Source organism: Brassica napus, chromosome A7 (genome assembly GCF_020379485.1).
Source record: "Brassica napus cultivar Da-Ae chromosome A7, Da-Ae, whole genome shotgun sequence".
Taxonomy (NCBI): Eukaryota; Viridiplantae; Streptophyta; class Magnoliopsida; order Brassicales; family Brassicaceae; genus Brassica; species Brassica napus.
The window spans coordinates 18798334-18824186 of record NC_063440.1 but is presented as its reverse complement, the minus strand read 5'-3'; the positions used below and the strand labels follow the sequence as shown (position 1 = coordinate 18824186).

Genomic DNA, 25853 nt, shown 5'->3' with positions numbered 1-25853 from the left:
AAGATTAAGTCAACAGTTTATTAAGCTAAACAAGATGAGTTTCTATGTAGCACAAGTTTCTCAACAACTCTCATCTACAGATTCCACAAGTCATGACAATGAAATTGTTATTTTGAGGTCTAAAAATGGTGTCCAACAAGGAGAAGAGTTACATGCAGCATTTGAGAACAAAAAAAGAAGAGCAAAGATCAAACCGAATAGGAATCTTCGAAAGTCTCTGTCTTTGGGAAATGCAGAATCTGTGTCCCATTCAGTGGAGGAGACTAGCAGTACGTAGCACCACCCACAAGTCAGCTTTGTGTTCCGTTACCATCAGCTCCTTCCTAATTTAATCTTATTCATGTTTTTTTTAGAAAACATATTAGAAGATATATAAAACCAAATAGAATATGATTTGTTCGATATATAGAATATATGGTCATCCTTTTTAATGCATCCTGTTATCTAGTGTCAATTTTTCTTCAAAAAAGTTGGGATGCTTAGAACAAAGTTGAATTCCTCAAGTGTCATGATGATGCATATGATTAGATCATTGAGAATGCATTTCTCAAAGTTAAGAATCTTTGGATCCTACTGATAAAGACACCAAGTGAAGATAGTTTTACACGTCCCTTTAGTACCGTTTAGATTCTCCGTCAAAAGATCCCCAATGAACTCGGAAAGTAAGTAAATACAGTATCTCCCGACCAATCATCATTTCAAAGATAAATACAGCTTATGCAGTTTCTTTACAAACTACAACAAATTTTGTTTATTCATGAATTTGTGTCCGACTCTAACAAACTAATGTTTTTTGGGGGGGGGAGTACAAGAGGAATTCAACATTATCAGATTCATCTTCTAGTAGTTTTTGTGGTTACGAATGAAATTGGATTGTACATATGCTATGTTATCATGATATGAAGTGAACATAGAGACTGAAGTGTTCCTAAAACTGACAAGTATTTCTAGTTTCAATCATTTATTTCTCACATCAGTTTAAGATGGTTGATATAGCATGGACCTTCTTATAGCGGCTAGCGCCGCATTGTGAGGAGCAAAACGCAATGGTCTATATCTGGTTATACGATATAATTCCCTAGACACGTCTGTTTCCCCAGCTCAAATATATAAAGTAACATTACTGATAAAAAATCGAAGAGATTGCCGGTTTTTTGTTTATTTTTAGACGTTGATCTCTTGTTTCTTTCGATACTTGCATTATGCTCACAAATTTCTACAAAAACTATCTTCAGACTAATACATTGTACATGCTTCTGATATATATATATATATATATATATATACACATATTTATTTATTTATTTTGGTAATTTCTTTATATATTTCTTGCTTTGTTTCATGTGATATATAAACATACTATATGATATAATTTTTAATCGATCTTAGTGTTCTCATTAAAACCATTTAGAGAATGTGATAATTGTAGCACTATAAAAAAGAGGTGAATTAAATCACTTAAATTGTATCACAAAATTAAATTATTCTATTTTAAACTACTTATGTATAAATGAGACAAATATAACAGATGATAAGTATAATTTTCTTCATTACTATAGATATTAGATAATACAGCAGTACATCTACTGATTAGTTAAGCTGGAAAATACAAAGATAGCAAATTAATTTCTTGGACATGAGCGAAACAAAATATAAAATCAGCTATATATATAACATGATACACATTCAAGTGTAATCTTTCCATCATTATTTACTATCCAATCTCAACATACAACAATTATCTTTCTTTTCCTTAAAGATCCATTTATTTCTAGTTATGAAATAACTGATACGGCTTGATCAAGGGAACGAGAGAGCCACTTAGGTGAAGCGACATGACTTCATTGGTAGAACCCACCAGCTTACCACTTACAAAAACAGCAGGAACTGCGTTGGGGCAGCCAAGACGGACTAAGGCCTTCTCGATCTCGAGGCAGTCAGGATCGTTGTCAATCTCGTGGATTGTTGGTTGAACCCTAAGGTCACGAAAAAGTATCTGCACGGCGTAGCACAGACAACATGAGTTTTTGGTGAAGATCACAACTCCTTTCCCTGATGACATTCTCATAACCTTGTCCATGATCAGTTTCTGATCTTGCGGCTCCCAACGGTCGAGATATTATGTATCTTTAGATTTGAATTATGTTTCTTTGTTCGTTTGAAAACTTGATGACCTTCTAGGGCTTTTTATAGGAAGGCAAGTTAGTGAAAGATCTTTTGGTTTAGTCTTATTTTTTTCTTTAAAAAAAAAATATATTGTTCTTTAGAAAAGCATGAAAGAAAACAGATTCCTTTCGAAGATTAAAGCGGCTTTGCGAGAAAATACCTTTTTAATATGTTCTGTTTGGATGTACAACTTGGAGGAAAATAATTATGTATAATGATTCATTTGGCATCTATATTACTGAAGAATGCAACGATCATAATTAACTAAGCATACGATTCGAGAGATTATTTGCGTACACCGTACATACGTGGAATATTTATGTTTGAGATAAGTGAACAATATCGTATTAGTGGATCTCAATGCAAACGAGTGAACGACACACGCCTTGTTTGCATGCATGCTTTGTCACGTATATGTGTCCGACGCTTTTTATGACGAATCTCTTTGATAATAAAAGATTAAGATTACTAGTATATCAATCACGTAAAAGGAGGCAGCAGTTAAATTAGGTAAGTTTGTTTTGAACTTGTCGACTAGAGTGAAAAGCATATGTCGACCACTCAAGCAAATACTTAGAGCACCCGCATCAGTTCATTTTTTTTTTTTGCGTAGATAGCTACAAATATAAAATAAAAAGGAATAGTAAGAGCATCATTAGTGATAGACCATATTCGAGATTGCGGTAGACGTGAGTCGGACAGTCGATTATGGGCCTAGCTAGTTGAAAAAGATCGGATAATCGCTGATTAATCGGAGATTAATGTTGAGTAGTTTTTAAATTTTTTGATAAACATATCTATAATACAATTATTTAGAGACCTAATACCGTAAATTTTGTTGTAGCCTAGTGAAAGCTAAGCCATTTGTAGTCACCAAATCCGGGTCGACTACCACATTGTATATTGATATATTCTTTATTTTATTAATTTATTAATGGCAAAAACGTAATTCCGTCATCATTCAAGACATTTTGATATTTATGCCTAAAGCTTACAGATTTGACATGTAACATCAGATTTTAACCTTTCAAAACCCAAAAATGAAATTTTTGATGATTCCGAGTTCATAATCGCCACGAGTAACCACTGTTTGGCATTGCTGTGCCGGTTAATCGGCAGGTTTGGTCGTGTTTTGGAACTTGGGTGATAGGTATGTGGTCTCTATACATTATTATATTAATATTCAAAAGTAATTTAGTTGTGCAATTGAAATTTATTGTGTTAAAACTAGTTAACCATTTAAGAAAGGACAAGTGACAAACCTCATGTGCAATCGGTTCTTCCTAAGCAATTGATTCTGACTTTTTTTTCCTTCTCTCTCTCTCTCACTTTTTAATTTTTAATTATTTATTTTGATAAGAAATTATGGTGACAGATGATCACTGCAGGTCCCCTAAGAAAGAGGAGAGAATGATTACTAGAAACTCTTGGGGATGAGACTTAGTACAAATGGCAATAAACTCTAAATGATGTGTTAATCCTTTATTGATCTTATTCTTTTTGTTTTTATTAATTTTAGTTGCATAATTAAAAACTAATATTATAATGCTAAGAGACTCATTTTGAAAAACTATCTACTAAGACCAAGTCCAATGACAAATTTTAGTGAATATCTAAACAATTTAAAAAATAAAAAAAAAATGAAAAAACAGGAGAGAGACAAATTAGAAAAGTTCTCAAAGGATATTTTAGAACCTCATGAGATACTTTTATTCGCACGTATCAGTTTGTCTTGGTGTGATTATATTTAAAAAAATATATTATAATTTAGGAAAAAGTCGTATTAGAATAATAGTATTAATTTGTAGAGAACTCCCTTTGAAAAACTTTAGCGTTCTAAAGTTTTTCAAAGGGAGTTCTCTACAAATTAAAACTATTATTCTATAATACAATTTGTGTTACTAATTTAAAATATATTAAAAAAAATAACCAAACCAGATACAAACTGACACATGCCAATAAAAGTATCTCATGAGGTTCTACAAGTTCCTTATTTGAGAACTCTTTTAATTGTCTCTCTCATGTTTTTCTTCATTTTTTTAATTTTTTTAATTTTCTAAATACTCATCTAGAACTTGCCAATGGACTTGCTCTGTTGAAGGTGCCCTGATGATTGCTCTTAAATTTCTGTCCCATAGACCAAAGGGATGGCTTGATGATTGATTAATGCACTAAAATTGATTGACAGTGGTAATTATAAAATTGAGTCTTTTCTAGAGGATCAGTTTACGCTTCGTTTTTATGGGTTCAATGTCAAGCTAAAAAATCGCCGATTTAGAACTAAAAGAAATCATAACTATCAAGTAACATGTTTGATTTGAGGTTTTCAGATTATGAAGAAGCTAGCCTAGGGTGCAAGAATCAGGTGTCAAATAATTATGAGCCAAACATTTATTCAAAAATTCTATCAACGCACAAGTCTAGAACTCACGCAAACTCAACCCACTCTCGTGGTGTTTCACCTTTTGCTGATCGATCTCAGCACCTAAACTGTCTTTTGGACTAAGACTCGATGACAAACATTAGTGATCAGATCCAATTAGTTCACAAAACACTGTAGCATCTACTTTCGGTGGTCAAGGATGTAATGCTCATTCATGTTATGTGTAGCAACCTATTACACTTTTAATGCATAAGTTAAACCTAGGCTCATACACTGAGTGATCAGTTTAGTGCAATCCTTAAATGCAGCAATGAATAAAGACAATCAATTTATACTTATTTATGTTTAGCTCACGGATATAACATCCTAACACCCTAGACTAAGCAAGTTGACTACTTAGCCAATAACACAAGAAAACCCAGGAATCTCAAGATAAGAAAAAATGGAATACAATTGCAATAAAATAGAAAATAAGGTTCATGAATTCTTCTCTAAATCGATAGAGAAAATAGATCCTTCTCCCTTATTAGGTAGTAAATCACAAGAAGAAATCTCTAAAGTCTCGTTCTATGAGTAAAACTAGTGTAATCTGTGAAAAATAATAATAAAAGATATATTGCAAGTCTCTGGCGGCTGCAATAGGAAAAAATAAGATCCTTAAATAAATCCCGAAATATTGAAAATTTTCTTGGAAATCTCATTTGCCGGAGTGGGTGGTCCATTTGAGAGCGGCTGCTCCGTCAAGAATTTCCAAATTACACTCTTTCCTGCATGTTTCCATTCCTCAATCTACTCCAAACCTATAATATTTCAAAAGGACTAAAAGAACTCCACAAAGACTCGGAAGTACTTTAAAAAACAATGTTAGAATATGTCAAAAACACAATACATCATTGATGCCAAACAATCACCATTTAAGTTTTATTTGACATTACCACACTTGTCCCTGTAATTTCTATATTCATATTTTTAGCATGAGTCTTCTAGAAAATTTAAAAGACTTTAATTAAAATATTATTATTTTAGTAAAATATTATACTGTAGTTGAAAGATTTTTGATGCGGTTGGTTTTAATAGACACGCATCTGATGATATATAATAGACAGGGTTCTGCTGTAAAAGTACTGTAGAAGCAAAATGGGGTTGTCATTTTTTGTTGTTGTCTAAAGCTGGATCTTCTCCCGAGCTAGACCTCGTTTATAGCTCATTGATCGGATCATTATAGGCTAAAAAGAAAAAGAAAAATAGGATTCGAGCTTTCGGTGGTAATGCATATATATCAACTTTTCATGTATATACGTAGTGATTATTCGTTCAGTAATTGTCCCCTTCCACCAGCTTACCTAAAGACTAATATTCTTCGTCTATCTCACTCTTACACACTCTTTTTTTTTTATTCTGCTCTTGCCGTCTCTCTTCCCAGACCAGGACCCCTCCAACGCTATATCGCATGCCCTAATCGAGATTATAAATTGAGGTATTTAATAACAATCATAAATAATACTTTAACCATTTAACAACTTGATTTTCTCAACATATAGTATGAAAAAGTGAAAGGCTCCTTTTAAAACATGATCCTCTTTAGAGGAGTAAAAAATCGAGTTTCTAGTAATCTAGGGAAAAAGTTAAATCTCGTGTTAGTATAAAATGGTTGCAGTTGTGCCAGAAAAGAAACTATATATATATTATAGGTTATTAATTTTGCTGCAGATAGAAACATAATAGGCTGGCCATGATTAACCATGATCTCTTAATTGAGTTTCTTAGCTTCGGTAAAGAGATGATTCTTAGCTTCGGCAAAGAAACGGTTCTTAGCTTTTAACTAATAAAATTTAAGAATTGTTCTTTAAATAAGAGATATAAAAACCGTCTTTTAACCGAAAAATATAAAAAAAGTATTAAATCATGAGTTAAAAACCCCAAATAAGAAATCGAGGTTAATCATGCTTCAAGTTAAAAGGTGAATTTAAAACAAAAAAAAAATTAGACATGCAAACTTTAGTGCCCCAAGCCATTTGTGTTCATGCCATGGGCCACCACTATATATCCTAGGCGCAGCTAAATAAACATGTCCAATTATGGCAACAAAATCTAACAACATGAGATCAGTCTTGCAAAATAGTTATACATTTTTTTCTTGAACTATTAAAATAGTTTTACTTGGAATAGTACGTATTACAAATTCGACTCATCGACCTAATTTTAGTGGTTACAGAAGAAAATATATAGGAAAAACGTTCTGATAAATATATTTATGAAATGCCTTCAAAAAATATATTTATGAAATTGAGCTTACTCGACGATATTGAACAACAAAATAGATAAAAACTAGAAAAAATTATACGGTAATGGCGTAATGCGATGTGAATTTTCGCACCGACCGCATGTTTATTTAGTGTTCTGTGTTCCGGTGCCTTGTGGGTGAAGCTTTTCAAGTGTAAAAGTCTTAAGATTCTATTTTTTCTTTTTGTTCATTCACCGAATAGTCATCTCTTGTCAATTCATCGATCTATCTATATCTCGATCCTCTGTTTTATATTATTCGTTTGCACAATACTAATAACAATATTAACTCAGTAAATGAAGCATTAATCACATATATATATGATTTAACTACGTGGAAAATTAACACTAGTGTTACACAGTTGCTAGGCACATTTGATTTTTCTTCCGTAACATGCAAGATACATATTTTTTTTTTGTCAGCAGATACATATATATACACTATAAATGTGTAACTTATTATAAAGTTACCTTCAGCACATTTGATTTTTCTTCGGATTTGCTCACCGGCTCTCCCACGTTGGTGTACCTTTGGCGTTGCTTTTGGAACTAGGTCCGGTTCTCGGGCTTAGCGTGAGGCGGCGTTTCTTAACCTCTTGTGGGTCATGGGAGGGACAGTTCGTCGAGGGAGCCTCATGTTTGGATATGTCATCCTAGCACCAGTGTTGAATCTTTTGGTTCACAATGGTGGGCTTATTCATAGTCTAATTGTAGGTTTGGAAGAATAACATGAGAATGTGGCTCTCACTGCACCCGGTTTTTGCTTTGGTTCGCATTAGTTCTGAAGCCGAACCGAATAATGGTAACTTTTAGAGATTTAGGTGGAACTTCCCAGTGGGCGCAACTAGAGCTTTTTGGTAAGAGTAGTTGTAGGAGTTCTTGAAGCTCAATTTTCTACTGCTGGTGGTGGTTGGAGGATTGAGTTTCTTTGACTGAGGTTTGCAAAGCTGTCAGGAGATGGCATCAATCATATGGAGCAGCGTTAGCAGGCAAGCCAATTTCTATTGCAGTGTGGTCTCATATTTCTTCAAAGGTGTCATCTCCATTTGGCAATGCATTCATTTGGTCAACCTCTAGCTTCTGCTATGCTTTTTAGTTCTATGAGTTATGATTGTTTGATTGTTCTTTAGGTCTCTTGATGTTGCCTTTTCTTCTTCTTCCCTGTGTTGTTTAGATTTTTTTTTCCTTTCTCTGCTACTAGTGTCTCTTTGTAAATTCTGTAGAAAACTGAAAATGGTATCTTATATATTAAAACAAAAGTCATGACTTCTTTTCATGTGTGATTTTTTTAGTTTGGACCATTTCTAGAAAATATCATATTTTACTCTTTTCATATCTTTATCATTTTATTTGAAATACAAATTAATATATCTAAAATGTTCTAACAAAATCTTTTTAAAATCTTCTTAGAATCTTTTTAAATTTACTTTCAAAAATTAGTTAATTTTAATTTAAATTATCATAAAATATAATTAGAAATTAAAATTGAATATAGTTTTGGTTTATAAACGAAAATTTAAATAAAATGAAATTAATTAATTTCACAAATACATTTACTAATAACTTTTAAAGATTTTGTTAGAAATACATATTTATTTTAATTTTTTCAAATTTTTTTCTAATAAAATAAAAATCATGATTTTTTGATGAGTGATATTTTTATTTGGACCATCATTTAAATTTTATATTAAATGTATATCACTAATGCTAATATACATAATATTTTAACTACTTTAATCATAATATCTTTTATATCTTTTAATTTCTTTAAAAAAAAAAAATTCTAAAAAATCTCTTGAAAAAAATTATAATAAGATCTTAATTGTCATAAATTGAATATAAATATTTTCAACTAATTTTGTAATTAGTAATGAAATGTTACTAAAAGAATAAAATTATATCCTATTTTATCAATTTTATAATAATATCTATCATTTTAAAATAAAATGTTATATTGAAGAAAATATGATAAAATTATTTTTAATTGATAAGTTAACATATTTTATTTTCATAAATATAAAATATTTATGCTAAAAATATAATATGTTGGTAGAACGGGTTAATATTAGTAAACTATATAATACATGTATAAAAATTTAACTTATCTTAAACTTTTTAATATACAGTAATTTATTATATAAAATTAATAAACATTAAAAAATTACTTAAAAAATCTAGCAATTTGAATTACGGATTATGATTATAATAAATTAAATACAAAATTGTTTTCATATATGTTGTTTCATTCATTAAAAAATTTAGTTTAGTAATCAAACGCAAATTCAATAAGACAAATATATAATAAGCAACATATATATGTGATGATTTTAATTTACAGCATGAAAACTATAAAATTATTTTATTTGGCATAATTATACAAACATTTAAATATGTGAGTAACATTAAAAATATATAATAATTATGTAAAACAAATATATATATATATATAAATGTGAAAATATATACCCGCACAAGAAATCTAGTAAAATTTTAACATTTTTACCAAAAAAAAAAGTTACCTCCATGCGAAGAAAGCTAAGGATTTTAATACATCTATGCTTCCTCCAGATAATCTGTATATGTATGTATAATATGTGTTTTTAACACATTGATTCTTGATATCATAAAACTTTCCTAAAATAGATTTTTTTAAAATTTTCTTTAAAAATACAACTTATTGATCAAAAAATAAAAAAGAATACTCATCATCAACAAAAATTCTTATTATCCTTATATCTTAATCACAACCCCCAAATCTACAATGTTTTTTTACAAAAATGAAAACTTTCCTAAAATAGAATTTTTTGTATTTTATTTTAAAAATAAAAAAAACTATGAACCAAAAAATTTAAAAGAATATTCATCCATCAACAAAAAAAAACTGGTTATCCTAATGTCTAAATCAAAACCCAAAATCCACAAAAATTTTCTAGTAAAATGTAAACTTTCCTAAAATAGTTTTTTTTGTGAAATTAATTTAATAAAGACAACCTATCGAGCAAAAAAACTACAAGAATACTCATCTATCAACAAAAATTCTTCTTATCCTAATTTCAAAATCTAAACCCCAAATCTACAATATTTTTCTATAAAAATGAAAACTTTCCTAAAATAGAATTTTTGAAATTTTTCTTTAAAAATACAAATATTGATCAAAAATAAAAAAAAATACTCATCTATCAACAAAAATTCTAAATATACTTATATCTTAATCACAACCCTAAATCTACAATATTTTTTTACAAAAATGAAAACTTTACTAAAATAGAGATTTTGAGAATTTTATTTTAAAAATACAACCAATTGATCAGAATCTAAAAGAATACTCATCTATCAACAAAAATTTTTGTTATCCTAATTTCTAAATCACTACCCGAAATCTACAATATTTTTCTAGAAAAAGGAAAATTTTCCTTAAATAGATTTTTAATATTTTATTTTAAAAATACAACTTATGAATAAAAAAATCTAAAAGAATATTCAACAATCAACAAAACACTTGTTATCCTAATTCCTAAATCACAACCCCAAATCTACAAAAATTATCTATAAAAATGAAAATTTTCCTAAATAGAATTTTTCTGAAATTAATTTAATAAATACAACCTATTGAGCAAAAAAACTACAAGAATACTCATCTATCAACAAAAGTTCTACTTACCCTAATTTCCAAATCTAAACCCCAAATCTACAATATTTTTCTATAAAAATGAAAACTTTCCTGAAATAGATTTTTCTTAGAATTTTCAATAAAAATACAACTTATTGATAAAAAATCTAAAAGACTACTCATCATCAACAAAAATTCTTGTTATCCTTATATCTCAATCACAACTCCAAATCTACAATATTTTTTACAAAAATGAAAAATTACCTAAAATAGAATTTTTAGTATTTTATTTTAAAAATACAAACTATGAATCAAAAAAATTAAAAGAATATTCATCTATCAACAAAAAAAACTGGTTATCCTAATGTCTAAATCACAACCCAAAATCTACAAAAAAATCTAGTAAAATGTAAACTTTCCTAAAATAGAATATTTGTGAAATTAATTTAATAAATGCAACCTATTGATTAAAAAAAACTACAAGAATCCTCATCTATCAACAAAAATTCTTATTATCATAATTTCAAAATCTGAACCTCAAATCTACAATATTTTTCTATAAAAATAAAAACTTTCCTAAAACAGAATTTTTAAGAATTTTCTTTAAAAATACAAAATATTGACCAAAAAAAAAAAAATACTCATCTATCAATAAAAATTCTAAATATACTTATATCTTAATCACAACCTCAAATCTACAATATAGAGTATCAGTCATCCTTTGTATTATCGTAGTACATATGGTTTATTGAATTGTCGTATTAAAACACACTGAAAATGATAATTGAATGCATATATATATTTCTGTTAGTCACTTGGAATAGTAATAAAAAAAACTTGGAATAATAAGTGTAAACATAGTTTGTTGTGAGCCCTTTTTCAGGAAAAAAAAACATAGTCTTTTGTGTTAAATACATGCTTGACCAGCTTGTGGGCAAGCCTGGCCCTGCATGAGATGATGTTATGTGATAAAAAATGAAATGTTATAGTAATAGTGGTGAAAAAAGTAAGGTAAGTTTGATATTTGTTTGTAGGTGTATCATCATTAGACTCCATTTTATAGACTGAATTATCTTCCCCTTTTTATATTAACGTAAACAAGCTTTGACAAAATAAATGTAGTTTCTACTTACAAAATCTACGCTGAGTTATGAGTTCTAAATAGATTTTCATTAGTTTCCCCCGATGGGCCCTTAAAACTTGCCTTCAATATGCATTGATTTTGCTACTTGACACAAAAGCCAATTAACATTTCAATTTTTTTGGTTACCGTAAGCCTTAAATTACAAACATCGGTTTTCTCTTTCTTTGGATCAAAGGTATAAACTTTAAATAGCGACAAATTATTCCATGTACGACTATTGCATTTCAATGTAAAGTGATTTAAAGTCTAGTTATCTTATAGAAAATAAAAATTAGATCGTCTAACTTTTTAGTGGCTTAAATATTGAATTTGCAATGTGTTTCGACTAGTTATGTTTGGAGAATCGATTCGTTTTTTTTTTTTGATTTAGATCAAGTGTTATTATTGTCTAAATCTATTTTTTTTTAACCAAACCAATACTAAAGAACAAAAAGCCCTTTGTTTTTTTTTGGGTGTGTTTGTCTAACTATTTTCTTAGCTTATTTTGTTTTTAGTTATTTTAGGCTCCTTAAATGGCAAGGAACCCACCATAGATGCTTCTCAGGAGCAACATGAAACGGTCGTTGAGATGCTTGCTAGGCAAAAATAACACCACCATTGATTTTTCTCTTATTCAGGAATAGAAGTTTTAGTTTTGTGCCCGCTTTGGATATTTGACAATGTTTATTACTCGATTTATTATTATGAATGTTGTTGTCGATCATGATGATGCATGCCATTTTATTGTAGGAAGAGATCGAACAACTACAGAACAAGGAGTCGGAGATGAGAAAGGCTGCTCCGAAAGGAAGCAAAAATGAACAAAAAGCATAGAAGAAGCAAGTGGAAGAATACATTATCAAAAATTCCCAAAAAGCTTAGAGATATGTACAGCAGCAGCAACATCTCCAAGGAGGAAACCGATGAGAAAAAGGAGATATGTACACTTTAGTGAGAACCATCGCTGGAGTCTCACTCACACTGCTCAGCAAGAACACTCAAAGCCGAGCAAGAGACGCGAGAAACGAGCCAAGGAAGAATCGGATAGAGCAAAGCAATGTGACAAGTGATCGTATGGTCTGAGAACGAAAAGTTCGAGAAGAAGACCGATGGGGTTAACCATCATTGAGATCAAACCAAATGGGCATTGCATTTACCGAGCAATAGAAAGCCAGCTTTCTCACAAAGTTTCATGATCTACTGAAATTCTATTTTTCGTTAATGTTTCTTGGCTTTCAAGGATCAACTTCAATTTTCAAACGAGAACCATATATAGTATACTTAATTCTGATACAATTCCAGGTTTTCATTACAGAACATGATTGTGGCAATTCTGCAAAGATAAATATTATGATCAGATGACCTTTAGCCAAATCTAGTAGACTGTTCTAGATATCTGGACGTGAATATTATCCTACACAAGTTGTTCCAACCGAATCTTGAGATTTTTATCACCCACAAGTGTGCTAAAAAATGTGTACAGTGTACTAAATCAATCATGGTGAAGAAAAACAGACACATGGCCTTATCACCGAATCTGCCATAGATTCCTCATTTCTGTGGATTTCCAAATCTAAAAATCATGCTTTCCTTTTCAATTCTGCTGCAATGAGCAATCTATTCTTATCCTCGGCAACAACAAAGAAGACTCTTAAGAGTTAAGACAAACGCTCACATTCAGAAATTTGTGAATGCACAACTTGAAAAATGGTTTTGAAGATAATGTAAGAGCTAAAAGCAAGATCTTGCGTCGCTTTTGCTCTCTAGACTCCAGGTCACACTAGCAGAAAAAAATATCTCAAAGACAATCCTCTTTTTTTTCCTTTCTTGCTTTCCGTTTCTTTCGAGCCTGGAGGAATCTATTGTTGCTTTGAAAAGATAGGCATCTAACTGGATAAACCATAATCCAATCTCCACCTCAGTTGATTGCACCAAAAGCAAAAAGATGTTGCAACCCAACCAAAAAAGCAACATAGAGCATACATAATCACACTGTTGCGTACCTTCTTGGATCCGTGGATCACTACTAAACCATAGGGCAAGGATATTTCCGTATTAAGCAAAAAAAAAAGAAGAAATTCTCATGACTGTATATGCCACTTGGTTCTGATATTGAAAAAGGAAAGAATCTAAGGCTCATGCAGTTTTTAGCAAACGCCAAAGGGCACAACACATGGGGAAGGAACAAAAAGAAGTAAAAGATCTGATTTATGCAATCTTATCCTTCTCCAAACATATAACTCTATAAATAGGCTTACTTACTTGTTAGAAACATCAAAGCAAAAACAACCATAGAGATCCTCTTACAATTAATCAAGTCCTACATTCAATGGAAAACATTAGAAGTTTAGTTGCTGACAAACCAGTGGTGATTTTCACCAAAAGCACTTGCTGCATGAGCCATTCAATTCAAACGCTGATCTCAGGATTTGGGGCAAAGATGACAGTGTACGAGCTTGACCAGCTGTCAAACGGTCAGGAAATGGAGAAAGCATTGAAACAGATGGGGTGTAAGCCGAGTGTACCAGCTGTGTTCATAGGGGAACAGTTAATCGGTGGGGCTAACCAGGTAATGACTCTCCAAGTCAAGAACCAACTAGCCGCATTGCTAAAAAGAGCTGGAGCCATATGGGTTTAAGTCCAAGTCACGAGAAGATTATATATTTACATACTTGTTTTGCCTTTTTTGGGTTTCTACCATGCATGCACTGTTATGTTTTGAACAAGTGCGAGTGTGCTATATCAATTACAATACATGTTGAATCAATCTAATGTACGCTGAAGAAATGTATCAGCAATGCTTATTAATAAAATTAATAGAGAAAAAGTTTTGTTTTTCATTGATATATCTAAGGATTGTTTAACAAAATGAAATGTATTTATTAAAAAAAGAAGGAAACAAAAGTAGATAAAGTTCACTTCTTCACTTATAGAGAAAAAATAAATAAATAGATGAAATGGTTTAAAACACCATTTGCATGCTCAAGCTTGGAATGTCTTCGCCAATTCACGACAGCTTTACACACTGTAGCTTTTTCTTCACGAAACTCTTGAGCAGTGAACTTGTGTTGTATGAACATTGAGCACAGTTTCAGTTCAGTGGTGTAGCTGAGTTCAGTGGTGTAGCTGAAGCTACATATAAAGCAATTAACCTATTGATTCTTAGGAGACGTTGTGTTAGCTCTATCCAAGAATAAGGTAAAAGAGATAACTATCTCTCTTTTGTTATCAAAACTGTTTACAAAGCTTAAATAATAAAACTAATGAAAATCCTAATCTAACAATAAAGCCATGTTAATAACTAAACCCATAATAACTTAAAAATTAATAAAGTCCATAATAATAGTAGCCCCGACACGTGACCCAACTCTACCGCGATGGCACCAGTGACGTGGTCTAATTGTCAACATGCGCTGCCTCATTCAGCTTCTTGCTCAAGCTGCCTGTAAATTGAAATCTTAGCATTCCAACATACAAAAAACATGTGCTGTCTTACAATATCATGTTCAAGCGAGGTAGAGGTAAGTGAAGAGGGTTGTTCAAAAAAAAAAAAAGAGGTAAGTGAAGAGGAAGGCAATTAAGAAGTAAGAACAACTGAACCTGAAGATCCCCGAGAAGGACAAGGCTCTAGCGATTCTGTAAATAGACATCGTCTCCTCAAGGAGATGAGATCGAGAAGCTACTCCTTATTGTTCTCACAAGAAAATTGACTTTAATGGAGAGAAGCTTCCGGATGCCTCTGAAGGTTTTAAAAATTTGGAAAGAGATAAAAAGTGTGCGACTTCACTGGGGATCGAACCCAGAATCTCTGGTTTCGTAGACCAGCGCCTTATCCATTGGGCCATGAAGTCACTTACGTTTTAGCAACAGTGTTTCTACTATGTTATAGGAAAGAGATAAGAGCATCTCCACGTCCTAATTTTTGGGAATTTGTGGTCATGACATGCTATTTACATATTGTTTCATTGGAATGGTAGAATCAACACATGACCCTCAAATTCTGGAAACTACTATACAAAATGATTTAATTTTTCCCCATCTTCTAGAAGGAAAAATATTGTTCTGTAGATTTTGGTTATGAAAATTGTGGTTATTTAGCTCCATATCAAATAGAAAGAGTAGAAATACTCAATACATTTCCAAAATTTTTAAATAGTGAGCCTAAAAACCCGTAAAATGTTTAACATATGGCATGTGTCACTACGTTCAGTTATTGAATATATGTTTAGTGTTGTTTGGAAGGAAAAATAGAAAGCTTTAAATTAATTTTTAAATATCTCAAAGCAAATAAATGTTAATATTTTTAACAATGAGACTTCAAAACTTTATTCATTGGAACATTGACTACGAAGAATAGGATTTGGGAAGGGCCACTACACATATGTATCTCATGTGAACAATCTGTGAACAATCATTCAGATGATGAGAGTGATGAATAAGTGAACCAAAACACATGGACATGAGTTTATATGAAAATGGTGTGAGATCATATCAGTGAATAAATTTAGATTGATAAAAGACATTGTTCTCGTCGACTATAAATTTATACATGTGTTCCTTTTATTAAATAATTATAAATTATATTTATGGATACATGGAGTAGTACTAGTATAAAACTATAAATTAACATTTTTGTGAAAAATAAATCAGTTGTTTGTGTGTGCAAGTAATAAATATGGGGGAGATAGATATGGATTCTAAAACCTATGAATAAAAAGCTTAATTATATTTAATGTTTTCAGACAATAGTTTCTATATTACTTTAACATTTTTGTTGATTAACATTTTGTGAAAATACTCGTTCCTTTTGTTGATTAACATTTTTTCACATTAAAATTTCATTCATACACAAAATTGAATTTGAATACAATAGTCGTCATGTCCTAAGGCCTCCAAAAACAAATCCCCACACATGAGGAGACCAAAGCCCCAACACATGAGACATAAAACAATGAGATCCGATCCTTACAAAGATAGACAAACTAAAAAACTGGAGACATAGAACATCTTCAACACACATTTGATAAAAGACATATAGCATAAGCTTTTGACGAGCCAAATTAATCTTCGCCAATCTATTGACTTGACGAAACGGAAACATAAAATGATTCCTATTATATTGCTTTCACTAGAAAGCCCCACAGAATCTAAATCTAGCAACCAAAAAGATACAAAGACAAGCTCTTCTACATGACCAAAGGAAATAAGAACCAAAAAGCAAACCTCGATCGTCCATGCATTTAAATAAATAAATCAATAGAAAATCGCGAAGACAAAATGCTGGTAATCATTTTCAAGAAAAAAATACCTCTCCATTTATTTCTATTAATTAATTTCTTTTTATTTTTTAATCCTTGAAAAATCATTAGTCAGAATTTATGTTTTCAGTGATATATATATATATATATCAGTTGATTCTTTCACATAAAACAACCATACATACTTATCTCAAGGGAGTCTAGTCATGGAAATTATCTATTGGTTTATTTATTTCAAAACCAACAAAATCTAGTGCTACTTAAGTCACAAAATAAAAGTGAAAATCATATATATTTTGCTCCATTTAAAACAAAACAAAAAACTTGGGACACAACTTACCTTTGTATGTTTCTTACACGTAGGGATGAAAAAAGGAAAGAAATAAATAAAAAAGGAAACAAATAACCGCGTTTGACCCTATACCAAAACCCGGGAGATTCTTCGGGTTGGTTTTGCTGAATTGATTTTGTCCAGCGAACAGAGAGATCCAATTCCAAACTCATATTTGATCCAATTCCAAAAACTCCCAAATAATTCTGCTCTCTTTCCATCAGATTGTTTTCTCTTCGAATTCAATTGCTCTTCGAAATTGAACAAAAAAACAAAAATCAAATTCACTTTCTGGGGGGGCTGGCTTCTACTTTGTCTCTTGTGTTCGATTTAGGGTGCTCCTGATCGGATTTCGAATTTGATCTTAGCTAAGGCAAATCTTATAAGTTTGGGGCTTTACTGTTTCGTGGATCCGTAGCCAATCCAATTGTTTTGTCTTAACGTTTTTTTTCGTGTGTGTGGGTGTGTGTGTGGGTGTGGGGAGGATTGCAATGTTAGAAAGGGGCTAGGGTTAGGGTTAAGGTGGTGTGGATAGATATGGAGGAGTCTGAGCTTGAAGAAGGAGAGGCTTGCTCTTACAATCTCACTAACGATTTTGGTTCTAGCTTCGACCCTGACAACGATCTCTCTTACATTGTAACATTAATCTCTCTCTTTTTTTTTTTTTAATATATGTTAGTGGCTTATTGACAACTTGGATTATGAACTGTGTCAAGTGCTAATGTTACTGTGTATGTGGTCAACATGGTATCGATTTTTTAAACGTCTAGACTAATTTTTTTTTTTATTTTAAATATCGTTGTTCAAGATGCATTGATCGATTTTTACTTTGGAAAGGTTATTATTAAGGATGTGTATGTGGTTAACATGGTATATATATGTTTAAATGTTATAGTTTGGTAATTTCATTATGATTTAATCTGCAAAACGAGATCACTTTAATTGCGATTAGATCAGTTTCCCAGATTGTTAAACTATTTAAGCCTTTGGTTCTTTAAGGAAGGATTTAGTTTGCGATTGATTGCCTGCTGCTGTGTTTAGGTTTTTATTACATGGATGTAAACAAGGTTTCTATGGTATGTCTGTTTAAATTCTTAGGGTTTGGTAGAAGCATCCACGCCTCTGAGGCTTTGAATTCTTTACTTTTTTGCTAGTAATCAATGTTTTGTTTATTTTGAAGGACCACAAGCTTCAAAACATACTTGGACATTTCCAGAAAGACTTCGAGGGCGATTTTTCTGCTGAGAATCTTGGTATGTTTATGCGTGGCAGCAACTCTTCTTCTTCCTTTGGGTCACAAAGTGTGAAACTAGTCCTTTGAATTTCATTACAGGGGCGAAATTTGGTGGCTATGGCTCTTTCTTGCCAACTTATCAACGTTCCCCTCTTTGGTCTTATCCAAAGGCACCTGCAAAACCTCAGAGCTCTGCAGGGACTAGATCTCCTAACATCTTACCAGGGGAGGTATATGTTCTTTTTTTTCTTCCTGTAAATGCTTTTATAACATTACTTACTCTCTTAACCTTCTTTTCTTCTCTCAGTCCCAGAGTGGTAATGCAGCTTCTTCTAGCCTTCCTAAAAAGGCAAATTCTGAGCTTGCTTCCTCTAGAATCCCCAAAAAATCAATGAAATCCAAGAAACCCAACTCCAGTTCCAGACATGAATCTGCAACCGAGAAGCCTGGGGTCTTCAGTAAACAAAACTCCCTGAAGCTTCGGATAAAGATGGGAGCAGATAGTTTACCTGCTGAAAAGAATGCTGCTGCGATATACAGTGGCCTCGGACTTGATGTGTCGCCTAATAGTGTTTCTGGTAGTGAAGGGATGTCTGGAGAACCTCAAGGTTATTCTCCGTTGGAGTCTCCCGCCAATATTCTTAATGTAAGAGTTTTCCTTGTTTTGTTTCGATATAGTGCAACAGTGTCCTTTGTTTTGAGAGGCTTTATCGTGTTGATATGTTCTTATATGCAGGTTATGACTTCTCTTCCTGTGGATCCTGGTCAGTTGCTATCTCCACTCTCTAATGACCTGATTCGGTTCATCGAGAGGGAAAAACCCGAGAAGGGATATAAGCGTACATCTCCATCCAGGCTTTTCATTGAGAGTTCTTCTGCTATGGCAAACCGTCTGGAACCTCAAAAGGCTGGAGAGGATCCATCAGTGGAGAAGAAAAGAAAGATGCTGGAGAGGAACAACTTGTCTGCAGAGGCAAGTGTCCGCAGTAAGAAGGGTCTACTTGATGGAAATGATGTCTCCGTCAAGAAGCCAACGGAAACAAACACATCATATCCTTCTGCTACGGAGAAAGAAACCGCCAGTAGTAAATTATTTGACGCATCCAAAGAAAATTACAATGGCAGTCTTAAGGGAGAAATGGAGGTAGGAGAATACAAAGGAAGCAAAGCTCTTGAGCCGCCGCATCATGAGAATCCAAAGACTAGTTCAGCTGGAAGTGTTCGGGGAGATAAGAAGAATAGATTTGGTGATGATGATGCTTCAGGACGCTCGAGGAAAGAATACAAAGGAAGCCAAGCTCCTGAGTTAGCCAAAAAGGAAACAGAAGCGTCAAAGCTGAAAAGTGGTCATAAAGAACATTCGTCGAGAAAACAGAAGTCTGATCAGACAGAACGGGAGCCACAGTCTTCATCGAAGTTTAGTAAACAGAAAAGCTCTGTTGTCAATGAAACAAAGATGAATGGTCAAGCTGAGAAGAAGGAAGTGGCAGCCTTGAAACCACATAATGGTGGCAAAAAAGCTGAGGACACTTACAAAGACTTTTTTGGAGACATGGAGGACTCTGAGGAGGAAGAGGAACCTCCGACCTTAGAAGATACGCCGGAAAAGTCTCGAGTCCCAGTGACAGAATCTCAGAATGTTGGTCCTGGACCCTCAGTGGGCAAACTTGGTAGTGATCCTTCTCTTCCTAAAGCGAATCCCGTGGTCATAGAAGAACATTGGGTTGCTTGTGACAAGTGTGGACAGTGGCGGCTTCTTCCTTTTGGCCCCGTCCCCAAACTTCCGGAGAAATGGATGTGCACGATGCTTGATTGGCTGTGAGTTTTTTTTTTTCTTAATTCTCTATTCTTTGTCATATTATTTTTTTCGATGTGATATATTGTCAAAAATTTGTGTTTCAGCCCTGGTGCGAACTATTGCGATGTTCCTGAAGATGAAACAACGAAAGCTGTGTATGCGATGTATCAGATTCCTGCACCTGACAGCCAGGCTCCAGTGCAGAGTGGTCTTAAACCTCAGTTTAATCAGGGAGAGGACAACACCAAAAAGAAGAGGAAGGGTTTTAAAAAGTTAGACAACGGAATGGTCAAAGAAGGTTCTCGGACTGCAGAGACGAGCAAGAAGAGTATCCTAACATCAGCAAGAAACGGAACCATGCACAACTCGCATGGACTTAGTGACTTTGCTGACGAAGAGAGACAGAAACATAAACAGAAAGAGAGAGGCAAAGCAGTGGATCACCACTCTGATCATGACTCGAGGAGCTTGAAGATGAATAACAAAAGGAATGCAGAGCGAGAGAGTTCTATGCTGGCCAAGAAAATGAAGATTGAAAGTTTTCTGTTTCCTGATGAAGGAGGAGCCTCAGACAGTGGTGTCCCCGTCGCATCAGCAGATAAAAAGCACAAGCCTCGAGTCTCCTCTAAAATGCCAAAAGAGGAAGGAGGAGGAGCTTCGGACACGGGAAATAGTAATAGCACAGGGGGGAGTAAAAAGAGGAAACTGAAAGAGAGCCATGGTTCTCCTAGGGTGTACCGTGAGAAGGAAAACCATGAACGAAAGAAAGCTCGAGTTCTTAAAGAAGGAAAGGAACCAAGTTTTTCTCATGGAAGTGGAAAATCGGAAAAGAAAAACAAAAGTCATTCGAGAAGAGAGTACGGACATGTTGCAGCCACCTCTAGTTCTTCTCATAAACCCAGAAACAGCTCCCACGAAGTTAAATCTTCGCCTGTTGAGTCGGTGTCGTCCTCACCTATGAGAAAGAAGAAAGTAGAATCTCATGATACTGACTTCTTGGCAGCAAGTAGTATGAGAAGATTCTCAGATGGTGAAGGTGATGGTGGGAGTGATAGATCGCAAACGCGGAGAAAGAACAAACATGGATCCCGTGAGTCTCCTGTGCTAGATGTTTGTGATAATAAAGGATCTTTGAAAGCTAAAGTGCGCGCTGAACCTTCTCTGGATGCCAATTTAGAAAATGGTGGCCACAAGGATCATATTCATCGACGTAGCAATGATTCTTTGGCGAAGAAGTCAGGAAAAGGTTCATCTTCACGGGATGGTCCGAGACATATTGAAAAGAAGATAAACGATGGTAGTAGTCCAGACATGGTCGTGAAACCAAACATTCCAAAGCCTTATGACGTTGAAAGAGTATCAGAGAGGAGTAACAGAGCAGATCTAACTTCTCCAGCACGGCCACCATCTAGAGGCGATTCCTCCCGTAAGAAAGTCGAAAAATGTGGGACATCAGCTGGGAATAATAGTATCCAAGCTGATGATGTGACGAAGGCAACAGCCCAGGTAAGAAGGAGAAACGAGCCTTCTCCAAGCCCCTTGCGGAAGGAAGTAACATCTGTGCAAGCCGCCCATGGTATTTTGAAAGAAGCTAAAGATCTAAAACATACAGCTGATCGCCTCAAGGTTTTTTTTCTTCTCATAATTCAGTTGCAGTGTTATCTCTCATTCTGATCTTTTTTTATTCTAATGGTCTTGCTTTTTTGTTGTTGCTGCTGCAGAGTTCTATCTCAAACCTTGAGTTCATTGAGCTTTACTTCCAAGCTTGCCTCAAGTTTCTTCACGGTGCTTTTCTCTTGGAGACGAGCAGTAACGAGAGTGCTAGACAAGGAGAGACAATGATCCACTCTACGAGTATTTATAGCAGCACAGCGAATCTCTGCGGGTAATTCAGAATGTTCTTTCTTTTACCATTTGTAATCATTTGTAAAACCTCTTTTTGTCATGATAGATTTTGTGCACGTGAGTATGAGAAGTCTAAAGAGATGGGAGCTGCTGCTCTGGCTTACAAATGCATGGAGGCAGGGTATATGAGAGTGCTCAACTCCTCTTACACCAGTGCTAATAGATACCGAAATGAATTGCAGACTTCTTTGCAAATAGTTCCTCCTGGTAAGCTAGTCTGATATAACCAACGATGTTTAGGAAATATTCTTCACATTGTAACCTTCTTCTCGCTGTCTTTTAGGTGAGTCTCCTTCCTCTTCTGCTTCGGATGTTGATAACGTGAACAATCCAGCAGCTGTAGACAGAGTTGGCAACTCAAGGTGCACCAGCTCTCCTTTAGTTGCCGGGAACCACGTCATTTCAGCGCAAAACCGCTCTAATATCTTACGCATAATTCAATTTGTAAGTGTATTAACGGCTCTTGCAACGTTGTGAATTTGATGTGCTTCGTTTGCTTTGCAACGTTGATACTCTTTAGACATGTGATTAACCTCAGCTACTCTCTACTGTTTGCAGGCTCAGAACGTAAATCTGGCAATGGATGCATCGAGGAAATCACGTGTGGCATTGGCAGCTTCTATTGAAAACTTGGGGGAGGACCAACAACAAGGAGAGGGAGTTCTATCCATAAAAAGCACTCTTGATTATAACTTTCAAGACTTGGAAGGGTTGCTACGTCTAGTGAAGCTTGCAATGCAGGCCAATAACCGGTGAAAGACGAGCTGAAATGAAGCAGCTTTTTTTTTTGTCAAGTGAGAAGAAGAAAGAGGCAAAATTATCATATGTTGCCTTGCAGCTCTGCTTGCGTTTTGAACATTTGTTTCGGATCCCATAATCATTTTATACAAATCCATGAAGAGTTCCGCTTACAGAGTCTGTTATGAAGGAACATGACAATTGACTCCATCAGATGCTTCTCTTATTCTTCTGCGGAAGCCTTCTTCTCCAGCTAATTATCCAAGAACCATGTATGGAGTATGTATACAGAGCAACCAAGGTGTAACTTGTGGTACTGGATTCTCTATTTCTCGATCTCAAGACAGAGAAAGCCGTTCTCCCAGTATCAGGTCAGTCTCTGGTCCATAGATTACTATTCTTTTTTTTTTTCTGTAAAAGCTATGGGCTGAAACTTAAGTTGGATGTTATTTTTTTTGCAGATTGTAAACTGTTGGCATTCTAAATAAGCCATTTAGGGTATTACAAAGAAAGGAAATAATAAGATTAGAAGAGTTTGGAGTAATAGTAGATCTTCTTGTAGTGGTGATAGCCTTTTTTTTTTTGTTTTAGGAGGTAAGAAAGATTTTATTCATTTCATTTCTCAAGTTATCTTATATTTACCCCCAAAACACCAGATCTGATGTTCCTTTGTTGCTCTTTCTCTTGGTGCAGTGTTGTCTTTTTTGTTTTTGTAGATAACAAAGTAAAAGAAAGTTACAAATAGAGTTCTGCGGTCTTGGAGAACGGTTTTCTCTGGGTTACCAATAACTTCCCTATCTGATTTTCAGTTGCAGTTTTCCGGCAAAGTTTTGAAACAGGCTTTTGTTCCTCTTTATCTTTGTCGTATCTTAACTAAAATGTTTTTTTTTTTTTACTGAAAATCCTCAACTCATGAGTGTATGTTTGCCTTTTCTGGTTTTGAATGGCCTTAATGTATAAACTGTACATTGTTCATCAAAGATAATATAAGTGAGAGAATCTTACAGTCCTCTGGTTCTAGAGTATCTTACTAGTTATACAACCAAGCTATTTTGTTATATTTTCTTCCTTAATTTCGAAACCTTTGCAATGTGTGTACTCAAACATTGGTGGAGCAATTATATCACCAATAATCTCTGCAAGAGCAAGATCCGTTTCTAAAATGGTGAAATCTATTACAGTCTCTTACAACAATCTCTCTACCGTATAGCTTCGAGATCAGCTTCATCACAAGATGACAATCCCCACAGATTCTGAGGTTCTTGATGATCCTCACCGGAGTTCCAGGCCTCGTCTTCATCAAAAAGAACGCTATTGCCAGTTTCTCACTGTGGTAAGACAAAGCCTTCACTTTACCTTCCTCATCAAGATCAAGCAAAACCTCTCTGGTGTCCAAAACATATCCAGCTTCTTCTCTCAGCCTCTGCATTACCTCATCGAGCATAGCGTAAATACTTTCTCTCTCTTCTTGAGACTCGTCTCCCACAACAAACTCGTGAATCACGCCGTCTACTTCAACGGAGCTGCATCCGGGAACTTTCTTGATACCTTTCACCTGTAGAAAAATCTTCAGTTAGTTCAGAAACCATTAAAACAGTTTTTAGCAAAGAGTTTAGTTTTGTATTTGCCTCCATTTCTTGTCTGATACGCTTAACTTCTATCCACCTCCCTGTTTTAGCATAGACATTTGATAAAAGCACATAGGCTCCGCTACTCATGGGATCTAGCTCGATGAGTCTCTTGAGTGCAGCTTCGCAAGTCTTCGCATCCCCAAGCATTCTCGACCCGCTCAAGAGAGACCCCCAAATGAGTTCATCAGGCTCCATAGGCATAGAAGCTATAAAACTCTCTGCCTCTTCGATCAAACCAGCTCTTCCGTAGAGATCAACCATACATCCATAATGCTGGATCGATGGAGTGATACCGAATCTCTCAACCATCATCGCAAAGTACGATCTTCCTTCGTCTACAAGACCACCATGAACGCAAGCACCGAGAACCCCCACGAAAGTCACAGAGTTTGGGTTTATGTTGTTAGACGTCATCTCAGAGAACAGCTGGAAGCACTCTTCTGTTAATCCGTGCATTGCTAAGCAACACATCATCGCACTATAGGCTTTGACGTCTTTCTTGCATCCCAAGGAAACGAAAACAAGTTTTGCTCTCTCAAGACTCCCACATTTGGCGTACATGTCAATGAGAGATGTACCTAAGACGACGTCAATCTCAACATTGTACTTATCCACGTAAGCGTGAACCCATCTCCCTTCCTCAAGCGCGCCTAATCTCCCACAGGCGGAGAGCACAGCCGACAATGTGAACTCGTTCGGTCTGATTTTAGATAACTGCATCTCTCGGAACAAACCAAGCGCCTCTCTGTTCCTCCCACACGTAACGTACCCGTTTATCAAGCAGCTCCACGAGATCACGTTTCTCTCAGGCATTTCGTCGAACAGCTTCCGCGCAACATCTAACAACCCTGCTTTGGCATAACCGTTCACCACCGAGTTCCACGCGGGTAAGTCCTTTGAGATAGACTCATCGAAGACTCGCTGAGCGGAGGCCAAGTCGTTGCAGGAAGAGTACATGTTGAGGAGAGAAGTGCGGACGAAGGGGTCAGCGTGGAGACCGAAGAGAAGAATCTGAGCGTGGGTTCGTCGGCCGAGAGGAAGGTGAGCGGGGTTGTGGAAAGAAGGGAGAAGAAAGGGGAAAGTGTGAAAGTCGGGTGTGACGGAGTGGCGGCGCATACGGAGGTAGACGGAGATTGGAGAATGTGGGGAGAGATTGTGATGAAGAGCGGCGCGAATGATGAGGTTCCATAGGAAAGACTCGAGCTTTAGATGTCGAATATGAAAAATCGGATTTATAGTATTACCACATATTCTCGTTATTACCATTTCTCAGATCACCGGACAACGTCGGAAACAATCTTTTATGTCTCTCAGTTCACAGCTGTTGGTTTGGTTCACACGCTGAACCAACCAGTAGATGGGTCGATTTTGCAAAGAACAAAACTTTGGGTCT

The 25853-nt window shown here is 34.6% G+C and overlaps 4 protein-coding genes and 1 non-coding gene across 6 annotated transcripts; 2 read left to right on the top strand and 3 right to left on the bottom strand.

Moving 5' to 3' along the window:
- Positions 1 to 1529: 1529 nt before the first annotated feature.
- On the bottom strand, positions 1530 to 2172 carry LOC106356880 (glutaredoxin-C14-like). The gene has a single exon (XM_013796600.3). The coding sequence runs from the start codon at positions 2078 to 2080 to the stop codon at positions 1772 to 1774; it is 309 nt and encodes a 102-aa protein (XP_013652054.1). The 5' UTR covers positions 2081 to 2172; the 3' UTR covers positions 1530 to 1771.
- An 11646-nt stretch (positions 2173 to 13818) lies between these two features.
- LOC106356879 (monothiol glutaredoxin-S6) lies at positions 13819 to 14411 on the top strand. Its single transcript, XM_013796599.3, has one exon. The coding sequence runs from the start codon at positions 13895 to 13897 to the stop codon at positions 14201 to 14203; it is 309 nt and encodes a 102-aa protein (XP_013652053.1). The 5' UTR covers positions 13819 to 13894; the 3' UTR covers positions 14204 to 14411.
- Positions 14412 to 15343: 932 nt separating this feature from the next.
- Positions 15344 to 15416, bottom strand: TRNAR-ACG. Its single transcript has one exon. It is a non-coding gene; the product is annotated as a tRNA-Arg (tRNA).
- Positions 15417 to 17248: 1832 nt separating this feature from the next.
- On the top strand, positions 17249 to 23839 carry LOC106353325 (cysteine-tryptophan domain-containing zinc finger protein 7). 2 transcript variants are annotated; one of them, XM_013793069.3, is made up of 12 exons: positions 17249 to 17790; positions 18335 to 18407; positions 18488 to 18618; positions 18696 to 19034; positions 19125 to 20206; positions 20291 to 21812; positions 21908 to 22071; positions 22138 to 22298; positions 22375 to 22535; positions 22650 to 23200; positions 23291 to 23423; positions 23523 to 23839. In XM_013793069.3, exons 1-10 carry the CDS (start codon positions 17692 to 17694, stop codon positions 22845 to 22847), a joined length of 3930 nt encoding a protein of 1309 aa, XP_013648523.1. In that variant the 5' UTR covers positions 17249 to 17691; the 3' UTR covers positions 22848 to 23200; positions 23291 to 23423; positions 23523 to 23839. The 2 variants fall into 2 exon arrangements, with proteins under 2 accessions (XP_013648523.1, XP_013648522.1); XM_013793068.3 differs by having other exon boundaries at positions 23291 to 23839.
- LOC106353326 (pentatricopeptide repeat-containing protein At3g62890) lies at positions 23521 to 25845 on the bottom strand. The gene is made up of 2 exons (XM_013793070.3): positions 24458 to 25845; positions 23521 to 24384 (listed from the first exon to the last, which is right to left on the bottom strand). Exons 1-2 carry the CDS (start codon positions 25724 to 25726, stop codon positions 23953 to 23955), a joined length of 1701 nt encoding a protein of 566 aa, XP_013648524.1. The 5' UTR covers positions 25727 to 25845; the 3' UTR covers positions 23521 to 23952.
- Positions 25846 to 25853: the final 8 nt, after the last annotated feature.

What these genes read in the sequence shown, in the direction of transcription:
- LOC106356880 (XM_013796600.3), bottom strand. Translation starts at nt 2,080, where the DNA reads ATGGACAAGGTTATGAGAATGTCATCAGGGAAAGGAGTTGTGATCTTC.
- LOC106356879 (XM_013796599.3), top strand. Translation starts at nt 13,895, where the DNA reads ATGGAAAACATTAGAAGTTTAGTTGCTGACAAACCAGTGGTGATTTTC.
- LOC106353325 (XM_013793069.3), top strand. Translation starts at nt 17,692, where the DNA reads ATGGAGGAGTCTGAGCTTGAAGAAGGAGAGGCTTGCTCTTACAATCTC. An exon ending in TTTTTCTGCTGAGAATCTTG is followed by an intron (nt 18,408 to 18,487) that starts GTATGTTTATGC and finishes ATTTCATTACAG; the next exon opens with GGGCGAAATTTGGTGGCTAT. An exon ending in CTCCCGCCAATATTCTTAAT is followed by an intron (nt 19,035 to 19,124) that starts GTAAGAGTTTTC and finishes TCTTATATGCAG; the next exon opens with GTTATGACTTCTCTTCCTGT.
- LOC106353326 (XM_013793070.3), bottom strand. Translation starts at nt 25,726, where the DNA reads ATGGTAATAACGAGAATATGTGGTAATACTATAAATCCGATTTTTCAT. An exon ending in GTATCAGACAAGAAATGGAG is followed by an intron (nt 24,385 to 24,457) that starts GCAAATACAAAA and finishes ATTTTTCTACAG; the next exon opens with GTGAAAGGTATCAAGAAAGT.